We start from the raw sequence: 26,225 nt of genomic DNA on the forward strand, positions 1-26,225 counted from the left end.
CAAATATCTAAAACATTCAGAACAAACTTCTGACCAAAACGAATTACACAATGTACATTTGAAACATTACACAATGTACATTTGAAACATTCAGACAAAAATTTAAGACATTTAGAACAAATTTCTTACCACAATGAATTATACATTGTACATTTAAAACGTTCAAACAAAAATCTAAGACATTTATAACAAAGTTCTGACCAAACCAGTTACCCAATTAAAACTTTCAGAACAAAAATCTAAAATATTCTGAACAAATTTATGACCCAGACGAATTACACACTGTCAATGTCAAGCAAAATACAAACTGTATATTTAAACGCTTTGTAACTTTCAGTTCATGTTTAGTTCAAAAATTAAAGTTGATAAGAAGATTGATTGATGATTTCTATAGGATTTTAGATTGATTTCCTTCCTCAATTTTTTATCAGAGTTCATCAATTTAACACTATGAATCCTCTATTCATTTTAAGTTCAAAATTGACCTAATTTGACATCTTCATATCCAAAACTTAGGTCTAAGATCAATGTAAATCATGAACTGATTCACGCAAACAATTAATTAGGACGGATTAATAATTGATGAAATTCACAATTTTTCCATCTTGTGGTTTTTGAAATCGATGGTGTAGGAAGTCGCGTACATAATGTAGGATAAGGGATTATTGTATTGGATCCTTTATATATATATATGTGTGTGTGTGTGTTATAGTTGTCCGGTTTTTTTTTGGTCTACCTATGAATGAACTGTTAAACGACATGCTTGATTACTAGTTCAGTTTTGAAAACATCAACGTGTCGTGTTGTAGATTTCATGTGACTTTGATAAGCATGCATGCATGCTCGAAAATGAAACTTCGCTATGCACATAGAACGTTATTTTTTGAATTGTAATATATTTAATTGACTAAATGCGTTTCAGGGTAAGCGAATCAGAGTTTCCAGCTGTGGATATTTTTGTCACCACTGCAGATCCCATTCTTGAGTCGTCTATCATAACAATGAACACAGTGTTATCTTTGTTGGCAGTGGATTATCCTGCAGACAAGTTAGCTCTTTATTTGTCTGATGATGGTTGCTCGCTTCTTACGTTCTACTCCCTTGTAGAGACAACAAAATTTGCAAAACTTTGGGTCCCTTTTTGCAAAAAGTATAATGTTCAAGTTAGAGCCCCGTTTCGATACTTTAATACTACGTCCACACCTTTAGAAAATGATTCATTGGAGTTCCAACAAGAGTGGGAAAAAATGAAGGTACTAATTTGAAATGTTTTTTTAGTTCAAACGTCAAATAATTCTAACTCTGTGTGTCACTTAAAATTGTGTAACATGAACATAACTTCGTGTAATCTATATCCAGGGCCGACTAAACGACCGTGGATGCCTAAATCGAAAAAAGAATTTGGGTCTTTTCATGGAAATTGTTAAGAATAAAATTTTGCTTATTAAAAGTTTTGAACTCATAAATTATACTTTAGTAACAACCAAGTCTACCACAACACCAATACATTACTTTGAGTTTACTTTACCCATTATAATTATAATATTTTTTTGGACTTGGGGATCTTAAGTAAGTGTGGGCCTAAAGCCCTAACTTATTTTCACTATCCCACGAGCCACCTCTGTCTATATATGTAAACAACTTAAAGGGGGTTGACTAGTTTATTTAGTTATTTGATTTGATTTGTTTTATTTATTTACGTTTAAGATTATCTCTTAGTGTTTGAAATAATGTAGGAGTTTTTAAGTCTTGGTTTAGGTTTACTTAAGCAGGGGCGGACCTACGGTTCGACTACGGGGGTTGGCGTACCCTGTGAGAAAAAAATAATCAGTGTTATATATACGGAAACATTCTGACCGACCCCTGTGAAATACCGAAAAAAGAAAGAGAAAAATGGAACTGTGGAAAAGAAATAACGCCGGAAAATCTTCAGGCGAGTTTGGGGATGCAGTTGGAATGGGTAAGTGAAATGTGAGAGGAGTTTGATTTAAAGTTCATATTTTATTATTATTTTTTTTGTCTATAGTGATTAGTGACTGCACACGTTTCTTTACCTCCTATTTTTTTTCAATTTTTAATTTTCAATAATAAATAGCACATATATATTAAATGACTTAAAATTAAATAAACTTAAGTTATTTATTTTTGTTTTAACCAAGTTACCATATATTTTTTTTGTGACCTAGTTAGTTTTTTTCTTTTTACTTTATTTTGTTATCTTATTTTTAATCTTTTTATTTTGCACAACAATATTATATGTTATATATATAGTAAAAGTATTTGGTTTTTGCCGTTTTGTTTCTATAAACAATATATAAATTTTATACATATTTTTATCACATACGTAAACCGGTGCGCTTTTGTGCACTAATTCGGGGCCTTGTTGTCTCAATGCGCCACGCAATTGACATAATTTTGTTTTGTATTTATAATTTGATTTTGTTTATTTTTTTGTGGCCCGACCCGAAGAAATTGGAAAATTTTAATATTCACCGGTAGAGAACCGGCATCCAAAATTTCCGATCCCTATGAGAAATTTTCCTGAGTCCGTCACTGTACTTAAGTATTCAATAGGGTGTTTTTATGGTTTCATTTAGTTAATAACAATTGTTTCTTATGAGTACAAAACTTCTGCATAGAAAGTTTTCCAAGTTTAAGCTATCGTTGAAGTCTGGAAGTTCCTAGTATTTGTTCAACGCCAATTAATAACCGTTATCGTAATAGGTTGTAAGCGTGTCAAAAGGGTTAATGAGAAAATAGGTTCTAAAGTGTCATAACTCATAAACACGTTAACGTGCTGTAAATCTGTTGTAATAGATGAGTTAAAAGTCATTCATTGGTTGGGGATTGACCTTATAACCCATCTTCGTTTGTTACAACTATAAAATATCAAATCTTTTTAATTAAACGGGTTAAACAGATCAAACAAACGCTCTTAAATGGGTTAAATTAGCAAACCAAGACAAAAAAAAATAGCGAATGAGACAAAAACTCTAGTTAGACATAATAATAAATAATAATAATAATAATAATAATGTATCTAAATCTAAATGAGACAATATAGAAGTCCCATGGTGACCTCACATTATTTTGTTTGTGCCTGATTTTAGAATGAATATGGGGAGCTTTACAAGAAGATTGATATTGCAGATCAGGGATCATTCCCATGTGATCATGATACAGATTTTGGTGTTTTTAGTGGTGTCCACCGATCAGACCATCCAACCATCATTAAGGTATCAAATTTTGATGCTTTGATAGATAAATAGATAGAGAGATTATGATACTATAAAAGTTTCTTGATTCTAACTTTATCCAATATATAAATCATAGTTTGGTGAAAATATGTTAACACCCAAATCTTTAATGAAAAAATAATGAGACTTTTCATTTGAGTCTCTTGATCCCTCATTTGATAATGCTTAGTTTGGTTACAGGGTCGTCTCAGTTTTTTGGGGGACTAAAGCATTAAATAAAATAATGGTCCTTTTCATAAGAAAAAATTTGTTTATATCATTTGATTCTCATGTCATCTATGCGTATTAATTTTATAATTATAAATCACAAGCTCTATCGTCAAGCAATCTCAAACCAAAATTGCGTGCGTATAACTTGTTGCTTTTTTATAATTTGTGGGCCCTGGAGAAAGAGGGGGAGGGGTAACGAGTAACGGCATTCAGTATTGGAATAGTTCTTTGAATCTGAAAATACTTACTAAATTACGAAAAAAATAAATTGCTCCCGCAGGACCCATCATGCTCAGAGAAAACCTTACGCGCAGTACGCTAGCTGTACCCGCAGGGAAAGCCTCCCAATGGTGAAGTACCCCGCCTGTTCCCGCAGTTGCGGATACAAGCCATCAGGGAAGGCTACCCGCACTAACAGCAAGGTTACACGCACAAGGCACTAGCTACTTCAGTAGTCACATGAAAGAATGAGCAAGGCGGGAATACTCCCGCCTAAATGAGCCAGTCTGTATGCTTCTGGAAGATCTTTTGTACTATACCTACTAAGGTATGGGCAGAACAGACGATCTGACCAGAACAGCCCATGAACCAATCACAGGGTGACAGCTCACCGACAACAGTACGAGGAGGAGCCCCCTCTAGTACTGTTTCACTATTAGCCGCTGCCTACTCACCAACCCTTATTATAGGACGTGCGCAGCCTACAGTTGGTGGAACAGTGCATAGCCGGCAGTACAGGAACAGTGTACAGCCGACCTTGTTACTGTCGGCCGTAGCCTATCCACCAACCAGCATGGCCTGTGCGTAGTCCACTGTTGGTAGAACAGGAATACTATTCAGCCGGCTGTACCTTCTAGAAAACCTACCTTCGGCTATAAATACTCCAGCACCTGGGAATAGTAAGGACATCATCTGATATCTCATCTTATCTAGCAATCTCTTAATATACACTTATATTCAGAGCAATCTAGTCTGATTCTCACGCCGGAGGGTGGTCACAAGGAGGAACCCCCCTTCTCAGTGACGAGCTTACGGTGTCTGTTTTGCAGGTCATCTGAAGAACAATCTTCTCTGCTGAACCTCATCCTCGTGGGAAACATTACTTAACCCCATGATTATCTATAATCTGCCCCGGGTCACTTAGTGTTTCTTCATTGGCGCCATCCGTGCATAAAAGCTAGAACTAATTCTTAGTTTTTTCAAAATTTCTGAAGAAATGGTTAACATTACTCCGGTCCCAAGGCCAGTAAGTGACCAAGAAACCCCGGTGACCACAACCCCAGCAACTAGGAACACCGGCGGTTATACAAATTTTACGAACACTACCCCGGTTACCCAAGCCGGGGCAAGTGCAGTAAACAATATTCCACTAGGGTTCACTGATGCCCAGTTGGAAAAACGAACGAGGGTCCCTCGCCAAACACTAGATCAAGTAAAGGCGTGGGCCGAAGCACGTCAGAAAGAGTTCCAAGCTGAATTGGATGAACGCTTGCGTTCAGTTCAACAGGCTGACGAATTCGGCAGTACTCGCCAACATCTCAATATGAACAGTGAGTGCGAGTACTCAGACGATGAGAGGGAAGAATCCGATACCGACGCAAACCCTCGCCATAAGGCGAAAGGGAAGCGTAAGGAAACGGACTTCCAACCGAAAAGGAATTTTGGGGAAGCCTTTAAACCAACGAATGCGGAGAGAAACCCGCGTGACTTCTCCAAAACCTTTAGACCAACTGCTACAAATGCAGGAAAGTCAAAGTTCGCAAGGGACATTGCGGAAGCAATCGCCCCGAGAAGTGCCAAACAAATGTCCAACATTGGCACTTATGATGGTCTATCCGACCCAGACGACCACTTGAACAGATTCATTGCGGGGGCAACCGTCAGTAACTGGACGGAACCCACGTGGTGTTATATGTTCCAGATGACTCTGGTTGGAGCGGCCAGGGCATGGTTCGATCGTTTACCGGTCCACCACATATATGATTGGGCGGACTTTCAAAACAAGTTCAGCCAACACTTCAGCCAACAAAGGAAATATACTGAAGAACAGTGGACGATCCTCAACTGCGTCAGAGAGGAGGATGAATCTTTACTAGACTTCATCACTCGCTTCAACTCCAAAAAGCTAAGTCTGGGCAACATAAGTGAAGATCTTGTTCGCGCCGCTTTCATCCAGGGCGCCGAATACCCAGAGCTTATCCGCACATTGACGGGTAAGGACGGCATGCCATCCACATGGGATGCCATCATGACGGCGGCCAAGCGCTTTGCCGAGACGGAGAAGCAACTGGGAAGGGATCTTCCCCAGAGTACACACCTCTACACGCAAAGGACTAGAGAAAACAATGTTCGGATCGCCCGGCAGAACAAAAAGGAGGAAGCTAGGTATTTGGCAGTCAAGGGTAAACTTCGACACCTTATCCAGCTCTCACCCTCTTGTTGGCGGAAGAAATAACACACACCCTTCAAGCCAAAAACACCGGTGGACGCCACTCAAAAAAAGCGTCACGGAGATATTTGCCACTGAAAAGCTACCATGTCCAAAAGCTCCAATGATCCGGCAGCGACCTAATGCGGATCAGAGTAAATCCTGTGACTTCCACGGGACAAAAGGTCATAGTACGGAAGAGTGTACATCCTTGAAGGATATTGTTGAAGCATTCGTCAAGGATGGAAGACTGGCACACCTGGTGGCATCAATCAAGAAGGGAGGAAGGAACGACAACCGGTACCGAGGCAACGGACGAAAGCCCGTTGACATCAGCATCAACATGGTTCATGGTAAGATCAGAGGAAGAAAAAGGCGAACGACAGAACCATGTGCGTGGAAGGAAGCTGAGGTGCGCTTCCCGCGAGTGCCAGGAGGACCCAGCAAAGAAGGCCCTATCGTCATCAAAAGCCAGCTGGGGCACTACATCACTTCTCGCACTCTTGCTGACAACGGCGCCTCGTCAACGGTGATGTACAGGCAGTTCTTCGACAAGCTAGATGACGAAGACAAGGAACGCCTGGAAACGATCTGCGCCTCGATGGAAGGGTTCGATGGCAGCACAAACACCCCCCTGGGTATCCTATCTTTCCCCGTCACTCTTACGGACGGGAATCACTCACGCACATAAGACGTGGATTTTGTCGTAATGAGGAAGCCACATCACACATACGACATTCTCTTCGGAAGAGACAGGATGGCAAGATTCAACGCCGTGGTATCCTCAGTCCACGGCATGATGGGATGGCCAACAGCTGAGGGTGTAGCGATGATCACCGGCATTCCCCAGGTATGCATCGCATCTGTCTCATCTAAACCCAAACCAAAGATGGCTAAACCAACCATCACCGAACCAGAAAGATGGGCCTTCAACGGCAAGTACCCTGACCAGGCCATTTCCATTGGCCCAACAGTTGTTGATCCCACACGCACCTTACTCAAGTGCTTATTACAGAAAAACGCTGACATCTTCGCGTGGACACCAGCTGACATGACTGGTGTACCCCGAAGTAAGGCAGAGCATAAGCTCAAATGCGATCCGGCTGTTACGCCAATCGTACAAAAGCGCAGAGTAATGGGGCCAGAACAAACTAACGCGTGTAGAACCCAAGTCAAGGAGCTCCTTGACACAGGCATCGTACGTGTTAATAGATATCAAACATGGGTTGCAAATCCCGTTATGGTACCGAAGAATAACAAACAATGGCGCATATGCATAGATTTCAAGGACTTGAACAAAGCATGCCCCAAAGATTGTTATCCGTTACCCGAAATTGATCTTAAGGTGGATTCGTTGGCACCGTTCCGCCTTAAATGCTTCCTGGACGCGTATAAAGGGTACCATCAAATCCACATGGCCGTTGATGATCAGGACAAAATCGTTTTCGGACGCCCGATGGCACATTTTGTTACCAAATGATGCCATTCGGACTTAAGAATGCCGGGTCCACATACCAACGCCTGATGGACAACCAGTTTCATGCCCAAATTGGGAGGAACTTGGAAGTCTACATGGATGACTTGGTCATCAAAAGCCCTGACCCAGAAGCGATGTTGAAAGACATCGAAGAAACTTTCAACACGCTCAGGAAGATAAACATGAAGCTCAACCCGAGCAAGTGTGCCTTTGGAATGGAAGAAGGGAAGTTCTTGGGGGTCATCGTCACTAAAGATGGCTTCAGAGCGAACCCTGAAAAGGTCGAAGCCATTATCAAAATGGAATCACCTACTACCATCAAACAGGCTCAGACACTGAATGGACGACTAGTGGCACTTAATCGCTTTTTGGCAAACCACGCGGATAAGTCGTTTCCCTTCGTGTCAACGTTGAGAAACTGTTTAAAGAAAACGCACTTTCGCTGGACACCAGAAGCGGAAGCAGCTTTTCAGGAGATTCGTTCACGCTTGATCGAACTCCCAACGCTCACAGCACCAAAAGCGGGAGAGGAGTTAATCCTATACCTTTCCGCAACAGATAGAGCAACCGGGGCAGTCCTGCTAGTAGAGCGAAAAGGCATCCAGATGCCAATCTATTATGTCAGTCGTATCCTAACAGACGTAGAAACCCGGTACTCTACCCTCGAAAAATTAGTCTTAGCACTTATACACGCTTCACGCAGGTTAAGACGATATTTCCAGGGTCACCCAATCACCATTCTCTCCAACTTCAAACTTGCAAACGTTCTAGGCAAACCCGAGTTATTAGGACGCCTAGCCAAATGGGCAATTGAGTTGGGGGAGTACGCGATAAAGTATAAGCCAAGACCAGCCATAAAAGGCCAGGTTTTGGCCGACTTTATTGCAGAAGTGCCTGCATCGCGGGAAAAAGAGTGCCAGGAAGAGGCTCAACCCTCTCCAGCACAAGACATCAATGATGTCTGGCGACTCTACACTGATGGAGTAGCCAGTAACGAGGGTTCAGGCGAAGGGCTGAAACTAACCAACCCAGCAGGCCAAGAATACACTTACGCTATTCGACTGGATTTTCCAAGTACGAATAACGAAGCCGAGTATGAGGCATTCTTGGCTGGGCTGAGAATTGCGCGTAAGATGGGAGTGAAACACTTGGAAGCCCACGTGGATTCCATGTTAGTAGCCAATCAAATCAACGGGACGTACACGGCCGTGAACGACACAATGGCCCTGTACCTCGCACAAGCAAAATCCCTTATGCGCGATTTCAACGACTGCAAAGTCATACACGTCAAGCGAAGTGAAAACAAATCTGCGGATGCGTTAAGCAAGCTTGCATCGTTAGCCTTCACCCACTTAGGAAAGGACATCCGCATTGAACTCCTCGAGACACCTTCGGTCCCGCACAAGGAAATTTGTGTCATCTAAACCGGCAAAGAAACGTGGATGACACCAATAATAAAATACCTTGCGGCAGGTACACTACCAGAGTCAAAAACACAGGCAAGAAAACTACGCTGTAAAGCACTGAATTATCAACTCATCGATGACATCCTTTACAGACGTAACTTTCTTGGCCCACTTTTAAGATGCGTGGACAACCAAGATGCTGACTACCTCCTAAGGGAAGTACACGAAGGCATCTGTGGAGTACACGCAGGTCCCCGCGCTGTTGTAGCTAAGCTAAACAACGCAGGATACTTTTGGCCGGGGATGCATACGGATGCGCTAGCATACATCAGAAAATGCAGGTCTTGCCAGCTTTACGCACCCAACACGCACCGCCCGAAGAATGAACTTGTTCCAGTCACCTTTTCATGGCCATTTCAGAAGTGTCCATCGATGTGACAGGCCCATTTCCTACAGCAGCAGGAAATGTTCAGTTCCTAGTGGTAGCCATCGACTACTTCACCAAGTGGATAGAAGCAAAACCCTTAGCCCAAACAACCGCGAAACATATCAAAAAATTTATTTGGGAATTTATTATTTGTCGTTTTGGACTTCCACAGAATTTGGTGAGCGATAACGGCACCAACTTTGCTGACAAGAAGCTACAACAGTGGCTGAAAGAACTTCAAATCACCCACACCTTTACCTCAGTGGCACACCCGCAAGGTAATGGTGAGGTGGAAAGAGCAAATAAGAGCATCGTTGAAGGCATAAAGAAGAGACTCTTGGAACACAGATCCGGCTGGGTGGACGAGCTTCCGCACGTCCTTTGGGCAAACAGAACGCTGAAAAAGGCCAGTACGGGAGAAACCCCGTTCAGCCTCACTTATGGCACTGAAGCCATGGTCCCGGTCGAAATTGGTTTACCCTCACCAAGGGTCTTGATTCAGCCAGAAGACAATGATGCGGAAAGACGGTTAGATCTTATGCTAACCGAGGAACGCAGAGACTTAGCCGCAGTGCGTGAAGAGAACTACAAGCGACAAATGCAAAAGTACTACAACACGCGGGTAAAACTCTGCAACTTCAATGTAGGAGACTACATACTGCGTAACAACGAGGCTTCGAACCAAGAACGCCCAGGAAAGCTGGCCCCGGTCTGGGAAGGGCCATACCTTATCAAAGAAGTTCTGGGAAAGGGCGCGCACCGGCTCGAAAGGCTCAATGGCACTCCCATCCCAAGAACATGGAATGGAGCTCAATTACGCAAATGTTATATGTAGATCAATTCCAAACTTGTAAAGAAAAGGCCTTGAGCCACTTCTAATGGAAATGATTCTCCTTTCACAATGTGTTAATAGCCTTACCTTTATACTTATAAACTTCCCACACTGATGTGCCGGTATTCACCACATAAATAGGGGAAGAAGTAAGTCGTTACGTGTGGAAGGCGGCAAAACCCGCATAAACACACGGTAAAAATTTCAAGTTTTAAGGAAAACCTACACGCAGGTCAGATGTAAGTAAAGTTTAGCCATCCTTGTAAGTGCAAGTGACGGTCTTACCCGCACAATCACGAACAAGGAGGCAAAACTTCAACCTATCATCTACGACGTCCAAAGGTTAACTTATTCTGAGGAAAACTTAGAAAATTTCAAAGGAAAAGATGAGGAAAACTTCCACGTAGGTCAGATATAAGTAAAGTTAAGCCATCCTACTAAGTGTAAGTGACGGTCATACCCGCACAATCATGAAAGAGGAAGCGAAACAAACTTATAATTTGCCACGTTAAAAAGTTAACTTATCTAAGTACTAAAGAAATTGCTAAGTTAGATCAAAGCATGCGTAAAATAAACAAGGCAAAGAACTAACACAATCTTTATTCCATCAAATTCAAATATTACAAAGATAGCTATACAAAAGCAAAAATCTACGCTAATGGTGGAAAGGGATCTTCAGAATCAAGTTTCAGGACCACTTCCACTTGGACCCGCTCCATCAGTAGAGCGTGGTGGTTCAATGAAAGCTTTAAGGATAGCTAGCCCATCATCAGCAGCAGCGACTTCGTTTACCTTCTCCACCACCGGATGCGGGAAGGCGGCATACTGGTTCACTGCTTGGTCATAAACAGCTTCAGTATCCACATCATACAAAGGGAAGTTGGAAGGCGGGATGCCTTTCTCAACGAACCCTAGACCAAGCAGGAAGCCGGCCTTTTCCCCATCCTCATAAGAAGCGTTGAGGGCTGCGCTCATAGCATCGTCATAAGACGTCTCTGAGAAGACCCGATGCACAACCTACAAAGAAAAAATACAAGTATCAGAACCTTTTCTATTTACAAAGAAAAGCGTAATGACATGAAAAGCTTACCTGAGACAACGCTTCTCGAAGAAGCCATTCCTTGGCAACCAGAGCTTCTTGGAGGGCGGCTTGAGCTTGGGTACAGGCGCGTTCGGCTTCACTTTTATTAAGGTTGGCAAGCAACACTTCCTTTGCAGCAGCCTCTTCGACGCCCTTTAGCTTCCGCTCAGTGTGGTCAAGCACGCCCCTCTGGTCCAGGATCTCTTGGAGCTTCTTCGCGTCCTCCATCGCCAAGGCATCATGAGCCTGTTGAAGCGCCTCTAATTTAGCTTTAAGTTCCTCATTCTCGAGGCGTAGAGGCTCAGCAACAGCTTCAGCCTTGGTGGCCCTTTCAGTTGCGTTCCTAGCAGTTTCCTTAGCCAGCCGAAGCTGTTCGTTAACAGCTTGGGCAGCCTTGGAACGGGCCTCGAGACGGGCCTGAATCTCAACTTCAAGGGCCTTGAACGCCTTCTCCTTCTCTGCAGCCGCGGCGGAAAGCCTCCTATTCTCCTCCCGGACAGCCCGCGCCTGAGCCACTTCTTGAATGCGAGCTGCTTTTAACTTGTCGTTTTCACGACAAAGCAGCTCGACGCGCGGCTGCATCCGGGCCAGGAGAACCCGAAGCTCATTGGTTAGCCTACCCTCCTGGTAGCTAGCCATGGCTTCCCCCAACGCACCACTGGGAGCTGCGTGACGAGCCCAATCCACGCATTCCACAGGGGTGCGAAGGGTTGTTCCTCGGCGGATGTTCCATCGTGGAACATACACTTCATTGGAATCCGACACTGCAAAAAACAAAAAGCAGTTAGGAAAAGATGATATATAAAAAAAAAATATATATATATATAATAGGCCAAGAGAACCCTACGCACCTGTAGGGTCAATAACAGGCCGATAGCCGCCAAACCCGTCACCTGAACCCAAGGGAAATCCGTCCAAGAGGTCAGGTAGATGGGAAGGAGGCAGAGGTTGGCGAGAAGCCCCATGCATACCTGAAGGATCGGCCGTCGAGGCCGATGACGGAGGAGGCATGGTGAAGTCCGCCGCGGTCGCCGCTGCGGAGTCCGCAGCAAAGGTAACCGCCGGCTCAGTGAAAGATGCGGTAAAGATGGCACTGACAGCCGGCGGTGATGTCGTCACAACTGGAACAGTTGGCTCAATGGAATGAGCAACTGAACCAGTGGAAGCAGGCGCAGCCGCCTGGGTCGTCGCCTCAGGTAGGCTGACCAAGCCTACCGTCACGGGCGGAGGGGTACTCCTCCCCGCTCCACCCTGGAATGCTTCAACATCCACGCCTGCACAAAGAAGATAAGTATTAATGATGGAAAACTATGAAGTTAAAGATAAAGGAAGTTTGTACTTACGGGTTTTCTTGAGCCTGAAAGTGCGGACGAGCGGGGATGAACCCGATGGAGCCGGCCTCTTCACGCCGGTCACCGTTGTCATCCTGGGCTCTCCGGAGGTGACAATCGTCGCAGCCTCCAGGGCGGTGGTCTTATCACCACCGGGATTCCCCGCCACCTCTTCGCTCTCGGTCTCCGAATCAGACCGAGGCACCGGATCGGCAGTGGAGGCCACCTTCTCCTTCCCCTTCCCGCCGGCAGCCTTCTTCTTCCGCACCAACGGAGGACCATCTGCGGATTCCTCATCAGAACATACGATTAGAGGAATTCCAGCAGAGGTTTCAACATTGAGGGGTCGAGGGTTGAATAGCGCCTTACCTGGCCGCCTGGCGCTCAGGATCTCGTGGCCTAGCGGGTAGACCTCCACGAACCGATCCGCCGTTTGTTCTAGGATGAGCAACTCGTTCTCGTCTAGAGCGCGAGTACCCATCCGAGCGGGACCGTCAGCCTCCCGCGGGTACAGGAGCGACTGCAAGTCGTTCCCCTCTGAAATAAACAGGAAAGAAGTTAGAAGAAATTCTAAATCAACAAAAAGAAACAGATCATACCGTAAGGAACAGAGTTCAAACCGTATTCGAGGACGATCGGGATCTTTCGCGCATCCGCATCCTTCCACACCCGGCTCATCCCGAGCATCACCATCCCGGACTCCGCAAACTGGTAAACCGGAGATTGGACTCGGGATATCTTCGAAAACCATTCCGCCTCCTCGTAGTTGGAGGCGTGAAGGCTGGGAAGTGCTTGCCCATTCTTGAACTTCATGGCAAGGGGGATGGCGCGAGCGGAGATGTAGAAGAACTCCCGCTTCCATGAGCGAAGACTGCGCTCGGTTGCTCTAATCTTCAAACCCTTGATCCGGGTTATCAACGTATACCACCCCTGGATGCACCTCCAAGAGTAGAAGGTCATCAGGCGGTCCACATAGGGCTCAATGCCCAGAATCCGGCACACCCACTCGAAGTGGCGAATCTTCGCGATCGCCATCGGGTGCACCTCGGTCAAGTGTACACCGTGCCTCTCAAGGACACGGTAAACAAACTTTGTCAATGGGAACCTAAGATTCCCATAGACAAAGAATGCAGCATATACCCCGATCTTGCCTCTGGGGGCATCATACACCGTCTGATGGGGTTCAGGAAACTCAGGCTCGAGAGACTCGAGCATGAACTTCCTGACGATGTATTGATACAGATCGACAGGCAGAGAACACTGGCACTCGCCAGCAGTACTCTTGTCATCGGCTGTAGATTCGAGATCACGTGAAGACATCTTGCAGATGAAAGAAGAAAACGATTTCAAGGGAATGCTCGACTGAAAAGATGAGTATTCGCCGGAAATCGTTTTGAAGATGAAGAGAAGAGTGAAAGTGTGGATTACAAAGAGCCCTCTCCCCCTTTATATACTAATCGCAATTAATGCGATGAATTTAATGCGGAAGAGAGAGAAATCGAAGGTGCAATGAAACTATGACACGTGGCGAAAAGCAAGCTGGCAACAGCTGTTGAAAGGACGCATACCATTAATTTCGCGGCTACGCGCCCGAAAAATCGTGCCCACGCGCCTGAAAAAGCGTCTGGAATGACCATGTACTGTCACGTCACCATAACTTCCTGCACGTCCTGACACAGTCATAAGAAACCGTCGCACGACGTTTCAGAGGTTTGGACTGTTCTTATCCTTTCACCAACTCTTCGAATTTCAGAAAAATTCAAAAAGATTCAAAAGTAAGCGGGAAAATACCCCTTACCTTGGCAACCAAGTAACCATAAGACGGGTGCGGGTACAATGTCAAGGCAAAACCCTTCACATACTTAGCACCCGCAGGGAATTGACGCCAGGAATACCTTGGAAGTAAAGTAACCGTAAGACGAGTGCGGGTACAGTGTCAAGGCAAAACCCTTCACATACTTAGCACCCGCAGGGAATTGACGCCAGGAATACCTTGGAAGTAAAGTAACCGTAAGACGAGTGCGGGTACAGTGTCAAGGCAAAACCCTTCACATACTTAGCACTCTGCAGGGAATTCAAACCAAGAAGGATCTTCTGGGCCATGCTTGCGAAAACGGGAATAACATCCCCGCATGACGGGAACGTCGAGAACTATATTGTTTGAAACTCCAAGGTGGAATTGGTGGTTTTAGCATAATTGATCAATATGTTGAAAACTACCAAAACCCCATGGAGAATCCACACAAGTGGGACTCAACGCTCCTGACTTGCGAGGAGGTTACAAACCTACCCGCTTCATACCCAAAGATCAAGCAGAAAAGTCGGGAATTTCTGCGTGACATCAGGAAAACCGCGGGAAGAATCCCCACGGAAAACCTAAAAACTAAAAACCCCTTTTCAAAACCCCTTGCTAGTCCAAAAGTTCACCTCACTTATTAATAATTCATGAGAAGAACATTGGACTGGGGGACTTGAAGAGGTAGGTCCCAGCAGAGCCCAGTTGGACCCGCAAGACTCACCTTGAACAGGGACGTCTGCGCAACAACCAACTGCTCCCGCAGGACCCACCATGCTCAGAGAAAACCTTACCCGCAGTACGCTAGCTGTACCCGCAGGGAAAGCCTCCCAATGGTGAAGTACCCCGCCTGTTCCCGCAGTTGCGGATACAAGCCATCAGGGAAGGCTACCCACACTAACAGCAAGGTTACACGCACAAGGCACTAGCTACTTCAGTAGTCACATGAAGGAATGAGCAAGGCGGGAATACTCCCGCCTAAATGAGCCAGTCCATATGCTTCTGGAAGATCTTTTGTACTATACCTACTAAGGTATGGGCAGAACAGACGATCTGACCAGAACAGCCCATGAACCAATCACGGGTGACAGCTCACCGACAACAGTACGAGGAGGAGCCCCCTCTAGTACTGTTTCACTATTAGCCGCTGCCTACTCACCAACCCTTATTATAGGACGTGCGCAGCCTACAGTTGGTGGAACAGTGCATAGCCGGCAGTACAGGAACAGTGTACAGCCGACCTTGTTACTGTCGGCCGTAGCCTATCCACCAACCAGCATGGCCTGTGCGTAGTCCACTGTTGGTAGAACAGGAATACTATTCAGCTGGCTGTACCTTCTAGAAAACCTACCTTCGGCTATAAATACTCCAGCACCTGGGAATGGTAAGGACATCATCTGATATCTCATCTTATCTAGCAATCTCTTAATATACACTTATATTCAGAGCAATCTAGTCTGATTCTCACGCCGGAGGGTGGTCACAAGGAGGAACCCCCCTTCTCAGTGACGAGCTTACGGTGTCTGTTTTGCAGGTCATCTGAAGAACAATCTTCTCTGCTGAACCTCATCCTCGTGGGAAACATTACTTAACCCCATGATTATCTATAATCTGCCCCGGGTCACTTAGTGTTTCTTCATGGAGAAAGAGGGGGGAGGGGTAACGAGTAACGGCATTCAGTATTGGAATAGTTCTTTGAATCTGAAAATACTTACTAAATTACGAAAAAAATAAATTTAAAGTGTTATTTAAGCTCCAAGATTATGCAACAAATTTGAACTCAAGACCAAGGCATTTTTCATAGTTTGGAATGTGGTCCTCATAGTGGCAAACTAGGATTTATGTTCCATTAACTTTGTAGGTTATATCGGAGAACAAAGAGCGTACTTCAACCGATCTGCCTCATGTAATATACATCTCAAGAGAGAAGAGCCCCAAGCATCATCATCATTACAAAGCCGGAGCTATGAACGTTTTGGTTAGTCGCCTTTATTTTTGTTTCACCGCCCCTGCTTTCAAATATAGTGTTAGAATCAAATACAAACAGATTTAACATGTTAAGCGCATAAATAACTAGAGTAATTATGCTATTGCTAGAAAATTTATTATAACTTTACATTTTTTGAACTAGTGTGATTACTCTACTTGAATTTAACTTGTATCGGATCTCACCCCTTAAAATATATAAGTGCGTTATTTATTAATGTGTGTGGAGTTTTTTAACCTTTATTAAATGATGAGCAGACTAGAGTCTCTAGAGTAATGACAAATGCACCTCTAATGCTAAATCTAGATTGCGATATGTATGCGAATAATCCACAAGTTTTTCTTCATGCAATGTGTATGGTATTTGGTATCAAGGATGAAGAAAACTGTGCTTTTTTCCAGTTTCCTCAAGCATTTTACGATGGATTGAAGGACGACCCGTTGGGGAATCAATTCGCTAATCTTTTTGTGCTTATATTCGCTTTTGTTGTCTTATAAAATCATCAGAGCTAACTAAATTTATTTTTCTTAATTTCATGTTAAAATCAGTATCTTTTAAATGGAATGTCATCGATTCAAGGGACACTCTACGCAGGAACAAATTGTTTTCACCGACGAAAGGTTATTTATGGTTCATCTCCGAACGATAGAATAAAATCCGGTATGTAAATACATGTTGGATTGTAAATACATGTCTAAACCTTGTTTTAACTCTTCATGTGTTTCTTTTGTTAATAGATAATATCATCAGTAATGAATATCTACATAAAATCTTCGGAAAATCAATTGACTTAAGAGAATCAGCTGCTTGGATATTATCCGAATCAAGTTCAAAGATCGAGAGTCGTCGAAGCAGTCCCTCTAATTTCATTGAGGCTGCAATCCATGTTGCAAGCAGTAGCTATGAGTATGGCACCTCCTGGGGTACACAGGTGATCGATTAAGACCAAATTGTCGTTTATTTTTTTATCAATGGTTCATAGTGTTTAAATCTTATACTTGTTAAATACACGTATATGTTATGTACATAAATATCATTTAAACAAATTTGTTGATACATTTTTATTTCAATTTTAGTTGTTCAGCTAAACATGTATAGGTTATGCATAGAAAAATTACACCCCCCCCCCAAAAAACACCTTTTCTCTGTCCAGTATAAGACGTCATTTATTTTATAACCAACAATATGTTGAGAAGCAGGAGAACCACATAATGTATGTACCTGTAGTGCATAATATTAGAAACAAAGGTGGTTACATCACATTCAAAGCTTTAGGTACAAATGCATTATGAAGTTCTCGCGATTCACAAAATGTTATTGGTATCTAAGCATGAGAATCGCATAATGTACTTACCTTTGTATATTCCTTGAATGATCAAAATTTGCTAAACATTCATAATATAGTAAATATGTTTTTAGCATAGTAAAATTTAATACATTTCTCTAATAGAATCTGGAATATATTCTCAGGTTGGTTGGCTTTACGGATCTGCAACCGAAGATCTTCTAACTGGACTCGGTATCCATGGGAGAGGATGGATATCCGCTATATCCTCACCTGACCCGCTTGCGTTTCTTGGTTGTACAGCTACAACATTTCCATCTTCATTGACGCAACAAAAAAGATGGACCAGAGGCCTTTTTGAAGTCTTATTCACCGATAAAAACCCGATACTTCTTACTATACATGGAAACCTTTGGTTTCGACAAGCCATTGCGTATTTTCTTTTGTGTTCATGGCCAGTCCTCTCAGTTTTTGAGCTATGTTATGCATCTCTTCCTGCGTATTCTATCATCACAGGCTCACATTTCTTGCCCAAGATCGACGAACAAGCTTTTCTCATCCTCATGGGTATTTTCGTCATTTACAATCTTTATGTTCTTTGGGAGTGTAAACGTGTAGGTGCATCACTTCGTACATGGTGGAATTTACAGAGAATGGGGAGAGTAAATAGTATGACATCATGGTTATTCGGATTTTTAAGTGTTATGCTAAAGCTCATCGGTCTATCAGACACGGTTTTTGAAGTAACACAAAAGGAACACAAATCAAATGATGGTGATAATGAAAATGATGATGGTAGGTTTACTTTTGACAAGTCAACCATGATAGTGCCAGGTGTTGTCATTCTACTGGTCAACTTGACAGCATTGATCAACGGCATGTTAAGATTGTTTAAGGTTGACTATAGCGAAAACTGGATGAAGGTAATAGAATTCGGGTTCGGAGAAATGTTTTGTAGCTTTTGGTTGGTACTTTGCTTTTGGGATCTCTTGAAAGGGTTGTTCGGTAAAGGAAAATTTGGGATTCCGTTGTCCACGATTTGGAAATCGGTAGCTCTGGCTTTGTTGTTTGTACAGTTAGTTATGTAGAAGATCATCTCAATTGTTGTAGATGTACTTATTTGTGATTTATGCATGTCGTATAATTTGAATATTGAACGTTTTCGATTCATTGAAGAACTTATTTTGGATCAAAACTAATGTAACATTTCGTCCCAAGATAGAGAAACACGGTGCAGGGGCGGATATACCTTATATCCATGGGTAACCTGGGTTACCCCTAAACTTTCGTTGCATAGTGCAAAATTTTATTTGTTTTTAAAAGTTTGATATATCGGAACCCCTGAGTGAAGATTAGGTTACCCCTAAGCAAACATTATATAAATAGCAAAAGTAAAACATCTCATCAGAAATTTTTTTTCCGACGATATGTAGTTGCAGAAAAGGTAGAAAATGGGTTTTGTTTTTGAATTATCGAGGTAAAAAGAAAAGTGAAAAAATGAAAAGCTTTTTTCATGTCATTTCATTTGATTTTTTATTAAATTAAAATATAATATATATTTTAAAATATAACCGTGAACTCTGAAAGTTTCATCTTGAATTTGGATTTCTTCTATTCAAAAAAAGAAAAAGAAAGGAAAAAGAAAAAAATTTGGATTTCTACTTGTTATGTATTTATACATTTATCGGTAACTTGGTATAGTTAATTTAGTTGATCTTATTTGCTTTATTTTTTTTTATTTTTTTAAACGACTAATGAATCACCCAAGGTAATGAATAAAGACCGGTTACCTAGTGTAATACAATAGCAAAAGGCGATCTCATACGCCCGTGATGGAAGACAACATTGGGTAGCCCAAACCAATCAGCTTCTGTTACGACGTGCTTACTTTTATCCACGTATCGATATAAATTTTATTCACAACAATCCAGTCTACGTTTCGACATAAATTCTATTCAAAACGAGTTGGGTAAAACATGACGTTATAAACAACTAGATTCGTTAGACGTTAAACCCAATTTAAAATTTGGAAAATAAAAAAATAGGGCTCACTGTTACACTCATACAGGACCTCGAGGGTTTTGAATTCTCAAACAATCCTGTATGAATGTGCGGTTAAAAAAATATATATATAGGTTAGCCCTGAATTTTCTTCTAGATTCGCCACAGTTACATAAACACATTTGTGGATTATAGATAAAGCAGATATGTAAGCATATACAATATATTCTCTTAATAATCCAACTCAAAAGCACACAAGTGGTACAACAAGATTAACAATGTCATTAAAGTAACCGAACTCAAAAACCAAACGAGTTCAAATGTACACACACGTCTCGCCTTGGTCTTTTAACTATGAAACGTGCCAATATCATCGGACTTTGAGGGAACTGAAAGCTCGTCTTTAAGCATAAATGACAGGTCATGCATCTGTGATATCAGCGTTTGTACATCATCTTTCGGACCTGTGGTTGCATTAAGGGTATTTTCATCATTCTTTGAACCCTCCCCGGTATTTCCAGCCTCGGTATTAGCATTCCTGGACATGTAAAAGAAACATGTAAAGATAATAATGAATTGCTGTTTTGTTTATTAAAAAATCATGTAAAGTTTTAAACTTTTTATGAGAAAACCACAAAGTTACAGGAAAAACCGAAAAAACTACTACCAACCAATCAGTTTGTTTTTTTAAGATTTCATTTCTTTTAATTTAAGGTTAAAAAAACAAACAAACAAACAAACCATATATATAAAAATATATGCAGCTCACAAAGTTACAAATATGTAGCTCGCGTAAATACCTACATGTATCATATGTAGCTCACAAAGTTGCAAATACATAACTCACGAAAATACCTACATGTATCTCATACAAAAATACCTGTATGTATCTCATGCGAGGTGGATATATGTATCTTATATTATGCAGTCAATCTCGGTGGTATGTCCGTGCTGTCTTCATGTGAAATATCGGTACCAATAATATCGGCGATATTTTTTATAAAGGAATAATATCGGCGATATTGACCGATTTTTCACCGATATATTCCGATATTCCCGATATCAGGGTTTTATGTCTTAATTTTCAACTTTTAGAAGTTAATGCTGGTGTTTTGAGTCTTAATCAATTCCTACTTGCTACAATTGTTAGTGTTTTGCAAGTTGTAAAAGGATAACTTGCTAATAGTAGGAGAGTATACTGAATTGTTAGTGTCAAAGTGCTATATATATATATATATATATATATATATTACATGATATTAAAATTACCGATATCTCACCGCGATAACCGATATCTCAAATATCGGTCCTCAACCGATATCCGATATTTTTCCGCATTAACTGCTTAGAATTCTTATATTAGCTGCGTATTCATTTTTTACTTTTTTTTAATCTTTTTGACATTTCTAACCTTATAATAAAAAATAAAAAATTGATTAGTCAGTAATAGTTTTCTCAGTTTTCTCTTATCTTTTTAGTTTCTCACGATCCCTTCTATATGATTCAGAACTTTAAAGAATACAAAAAAAAAAAACAAAACTGTTTTTTTGTTATTTTATTCTTCAAGAACCTAAAATTATGTTTTACCTGCTTCCTGTAGACACTTCTGACTGCAAGAAGTTGCCAAAATCAACTTCCTGTGAATCAACCGCCGATTGAAACAAATTTAAGTCCGGCATCTTTTCACTAATACCGCTTCCTTTCCAAGAATATTGGACAGAATCTTGGATAGAATCTTGAACAGAATCTTGATTAGCAGTTGAGCTTGTGAAAGCACTCCAATCACCAAAACCGTCATCATCACCGTTGTCTTTGTTGGCCATAATATCGGTAGTGGCACGAGAACCGCCAATCGCCAACTGACTATTTTGAAACCAGTTTGAATTATCAAGATTTGACTTTTCAGGCGGAACTGAGTCGTTTACATTCGGCTTAATGTCAAACAAGTTATCATCTTTAATGGTATCCGTGTCGTTGGTACTACTTTTTTGCCAGTTGGTATCTTCAAACCAATCCGTTGTTGAATTATTTGGATCGTCTTGTAAAGATGCTTCATTTATGTTGGCAAAGAGATCATCTTGAAACAGGTCGGAAGCATTATCGGGATTTTTGAAATCACGGGTTGCTGTCGGTCCGAAAGCCGCATCCATGTGGGCCGACAGGTCAGCATTAGTACTTTCAAACGGGTCAACTGATACGGGCTTCACGTTTTCCAATTTGGTGTCTGCAAATTGAAACTCTGCATTCCAATCATCTGTAAAATTTTCTTGATCCTCGATGATCTTATTTTGGTGTGATTTGCTGGCAATGGGCTGTTCTTCGTGTGCATCTGACAGATTTGCATTCTTTGACTTTGTAAAGAAGTTGTCAAGGTCAGTTTCAGCACCTTTAAACGGGTCAACTGATACCGGCTTTTCACGTTCCGATTTGTTATCTGCAAATTGGAACTCTGCGTTCCAATCATCTGTAAAATTTTCTTGATTTTCAAAGATCTTATTTTGATCTGATTTACTGACAACGGGCTGTTCTTCGTGTACATCCGACAGATTTGCGTTCTTTGACTTAGTAAAGAAGTTATCAAGGTCAGCTTCAGCACCGTCGAACGGGTCAACTGATACAGGCTTTTCATGTTCCGATTTGTTATCTGCAAATTGAAACTCTGCATTCCAATCTGATGTAAAACTTTCTTGACCCTCAAAGATCTTATTTTGATCTGCTTTGCTGGAAACGGGCTGTTCTTTGTGTACATCCGACGCGTTTGCACTCTTTGACTTTGTAAAATAGTTGTCAAAATCAGTTGTATCGAGATTTAAAGAACTCTGATCCTCAAAAGTCTTATTTTGATCCGATTTTCTGGCAACTGGTTGCTCTTCATGTACATCCGACACATTCACACTCTTTGACTTTGTAAAAAAGTTGTCAAAATCTGTCGTATCGACGTTTAAAGGACTGTTATCTTCAGAGGTTTTGATATTGATATTCTTTTCAAGTTTTACAGGTATATTCTCCAATGAGATTTTCAAATTTAGAAGTTCGGATAAAGTTAACTCGTCTTCCGCAGGACTCTGCAAATCATTTATTCCACTTCCTTCGGCTAATGACCCGATTCTTTCCTAAAAGCAAATTAAACTGTATGTGAGGGGAAATAATGGAAAAACACAGGAACAAAATGGTCATCAAAACAACACCTTATTATCATCAAAACTATCATCTTAAATTGCAGCATTTGAAAATGAAGACTAGGGGTTCAATCGAGCCAAGCCTCTCACGAGCTACTTAGTGATTCGATTGATAAAAAGCTCAAAACGAGCCTAGCCTTAATGAGCCTGAGTCTCAAATAAAGTTCGATTAGTTATCAAGCCTGAACTTGAGCCTTGTATGGAAAGATCGATAAAAATAAAGTTCAATTATTTTTACGTTTTAACTCATTTTGACTTCCATGTATTAATTTCACGCTTTACATCCAAGCTCGAGCCTTGGCTTGCTTAAAGTACTGCACGTCAGCTCGAGCTAGGCTCATTTAAGGTACTGCATATAAGCTCAAGCCAAGCTTTGGCTTGTTTAAAGTACTGCATATAAGCTCAAGCGAGTTGAGGCTCGTTTTAAGTTACTACACGTTAGCTCGAGCTAGGCTCATTTAAGGTACTTCATGTCAGCTTGAATCGCGCTTAGGTTCGTTTAAGGTACTGCACATGAGTTCGAGCCGAGTTTAGGCTCCCAAGCTACTCAAGATCGTATCAACAAAAAAGCTCGAAACGAGCCGAGCCGAGCCGCTCACGAGCTACTCAAGATTGGATCAATAAAGAGCTTGAAACGAGCCAAGCCTTATCGAGCCCAAGTCTCAAATAAAGGTCCTTTAGTTATCAAGCAAGAGCTCGAGCCTTTTATAATATATATTTATATAAATTTAATTATTATTAATTAATCCATTTAAATTATGAAAAAAATAACTAAATATTATATATAAAATTATAATTGAAAAAGAAAAAAGATAAATATATATATATATAAATATATATATATATATATATAATTTCAAATATGTAAAAATTAAATAAGAAATAGTAAACGGGGTTGAAAAACTACTCACAAATATTATATATAAAATTATAATTGAAAAAGAAAAAAATAGATATATATATAAATAATTTCAAATATGTAAAAATTAAATAAGAAATAGTAAACGAGCTTGAAAAACTAATCACGAATATCATATATAAAATTATAATTGAAAAAGAAATAAACAAATATATATATATATATATATGTTTAAGTTCAGGAGAGAAATGAAATTACTGTGAGAAATGAATATGGGCCACTAGTTTTATTTTAGGTTTTAAATGTTTAATAAAAAAAATATAAATGCAACAATAAATGCATTCTCTCCCTTCAATTAATACAACTAATATAACCATAATAAATCACTCTCTAATTATGGATACACATATCCTATACATGTGTAGGTAATATGTTTTCTTATTATTAAAACAAGTGTATGTTATATGTTTTTGTTTAGGTTGTATATTTTTTATTGACATTTAATGCTGACATATGTAAGATAGTTTTTTGTATTATTCATCACAATGTACCTACGTGTTGATTGAAATTAATATATTGAGTTGGAAGAAATTGGTTTTGGACAGAAAAAATTTTAATATATGAATAAATTGTATTTGTGTAGGATAAAATTTTCGAGTGTAGGTTATATGTTTTTCCTGTGTAGGTTATACATTTTCGTGTGCGTGCGTAGTTTATTGATGCTAAATTTTGTGTGTTGGTTATATGTTTTTCGAGTGTAGGTTATATGTTTTCTTATTATTAGAACAAGTGTAGGTTATATGTTTTTGTGTAGGTTGTGTACTTTTTTTGTTGATATTTAATGCAAACACGTGTAAGATAGTTTTTCGTACTGTTCATCACAATGTAATTGCGTGTTGATGGATATTAATATATTAAATTGGAAGAAATTGGTTTTAGATAGAAAGAAATTTTAATGTATGAATAAATTGTACTTGTGTAGGATAAAAAATCAAGAGAGCAAAAATAAGTTATAAAAGTAAATGAATTCTTATTATTTTTCAATTATAATAATTTGATTAGTTATATTAATTGAAGAGATAACTATTATATTTATTAATTATATTAATTGAAGAGAGAGAGCATGCATTAATATTTTCCTTATTTATTTTTAAGCATTTAAAACATAAAATAAAACTAGCGGCCCATATTCATTTCTCACAGTAATCTCATTTCTCTCCTCTCCTGAACCATCCCCTGTATATGTATCATTTCAAACATATAAAAATTAAATAAGAAATAGTAAACCAGCTTAAAAAACTACTCACGAGTTGGGTTCGAGCTTTAGAAATAGATATCGAAACAAGCCCGACTTGTTTGCACCCCTAGTCGAACCCGAAAACCGTTAACCAAGAAATGTGGTTTCGGGTTGGGTTTTAGCCCAAAACCTCACCTTTAATCACAACAATCCACTAAATTTCAAAACTAATAATAATAATAATAATAATAAGCCTTACCGATCCATTAAAGCTCAACGACTGAAGCAACCACGAATACCCATGAGTCGAATTAAACGAAATCGGATCCGGGTTAAGATCCGTTTTCTGGTACTGCCCGCAATAAACACAAACCAGTGAGTCTAAACCTCTTAATAATTTAGCTTGACAGAATTTGCATTTGATGTGCGAAGGGTTTAAGGATGAGATTGACGGTTCGAACGAAGGCAGAGTTGTGTCGTTAAGGTTGAATGATGAGAGTCCGGCTGTGGTCCGGAATGTGATCTGGGTTTTGGTTATGAGATCGGATGGTGTATCGAAGTCCATTGGGTTCGTTCAGTGTGGTGTGGGTTATTATTTAGTAGGGGTCTTATGTTATAAGATTGCTTCTTCTCAAATGTTTTAAAAACCGGGGCTCGAAGTTCGGGCTCGTGGGTCGTTTGAAAAAAGCTCAAATATAACTAGCTATATAAAAAGTTGATTTGAAACATCCTGAGCTGAATTTGATCATTTTTGTAATCGAGCCAAAATCGACCCTAGCTCGACTCGAGTCATGGTTCGTGAAGAAACACTAATCGACCCCGGGCAGATTACGGATAATCTGGGGGTTAAATAGATGTTTCCCACGAGGGGTTAGACCCGGCGAAGATGGTTCTTCTGATAACCTGCAAAACAGACACCGTGAGCTCGTCACTGAGAAGGGGGGTATCTCCTTGTGACCACCCTCCGGCGTGAGAATCAGACTAGATTGCTCTTGAATATAAGTGTATATTAAGAGAATGACTAGAGCAGATATCAGGTAATATATCAAGATATGAGATAAGATATAAGATGATCCTACCATTCCAAGGTGTTGGAGTATTTATAGCCGAAGGTTGGTTTCCAAGAAGGTACAGCCGGCTGAATAGTATTCCTGTTCTGCCAACTGTGGGCTACGCACGTGCCATGCTGGTGGTTGGGGGGTAGGCAGCGGCTGATAGTGACCAGGCCGGCTGTGTACTATTCCTTTTCTACCAACTGCAGGCTATGCACGTGCTCCGACAGGTTGGTGAGTAGGCAGCGGCTAATAGTGACATACAGTACAAGAGCGTGCTGCTCGTCATACTGTTGTCAGTGAGCTGTCGTATCTTTGGTCAGATCTTTTGTCCATACCTCGTCAGGTACAATACAAAAGATCCTCCAGTATCGTACGGAC

At 40.9% G+C, this 26,225-nt stretch overlaps 2 protein-coding genes across 2 annotated transcripts in view; one reads left to right on the forward strand and one right to left on the reverse strand.

Annotated features, from left to right (window-relative positions):
- LOC143591962 (cellulose synthase-like protein H1) overlaps positions 1–18,604 on the forward strand; it is a 32,830-nt gene extending 14,226 nt beyond the window's left edge. Inside the window, exons 2-8 of the mRNA XM_077072002.1 lie at positions 923–1,253; positions 3,111–3,236; positions 16,106–16,222; positions 16,489–16,698; positions 16,780–16,891; positions 16,969–17,162; positions 17,702–18,604. Of these exons, the coding sequence (XP_076928117.1) occupies positions 923–1,253; positions 3,111–3,236; positions 16,106–16,222; positions 16,489–16,698; positions 16,780–16,891; positions 16,969–17,162; positions 17,702–18,604 (1,993 nt within the window). The remainder of the gene's footprint in view (positions 1–922; positions 1,254–3,110; positions 3,237–16,105; positions 16,223–16,488; positions 16,699–16,779; positions 16,892–16,968; positions 17,163–17,701) is intronic.
- Positions 18,605–19,834: 1,230 nt separating this feature from the next.
- LOC143591957 (uncharacterized) lies at positions 19,835–25,357 on the reverse strand. Its single transcript, XM_077072000.1, has 3 exons — positions 25,052–25,357; positions 21,105–22,630; positions 19,835–20,055 (listed from the first exon to the last, which is right to left on the reverse strand). Exons 1-3 carry the CDS (start codon positions 25,355–25,357, stop codon positions 19,866–19,868), a joined length of 2,022 nt encoding a protein of 673 aa, XP_076928115.1. The 3' UTR covers positions 19,835–19,865.
- Between the last annotated feature and the right edge of the window lie 868 nt (positions 25,358–26,225).

The sequence above is a fragment of the Bidens hawaiensis genome, unplaced genomic scaffold (assembly GCF_021521415.1).
Source record: "Bidens hawaiensis isolate Kalapana, Puna unplaced genomic scaffold, B.hawaiensis_p1.1 tig00040207_1, whole genome shotgun sequence".
Classification (NCBI taxonomy): Eukaryota; Viridiplantae; Streptophyta; class Magnoliopsida; order Asterales; family Asteraceae; genus Bidens; species Bidens hawaiensis.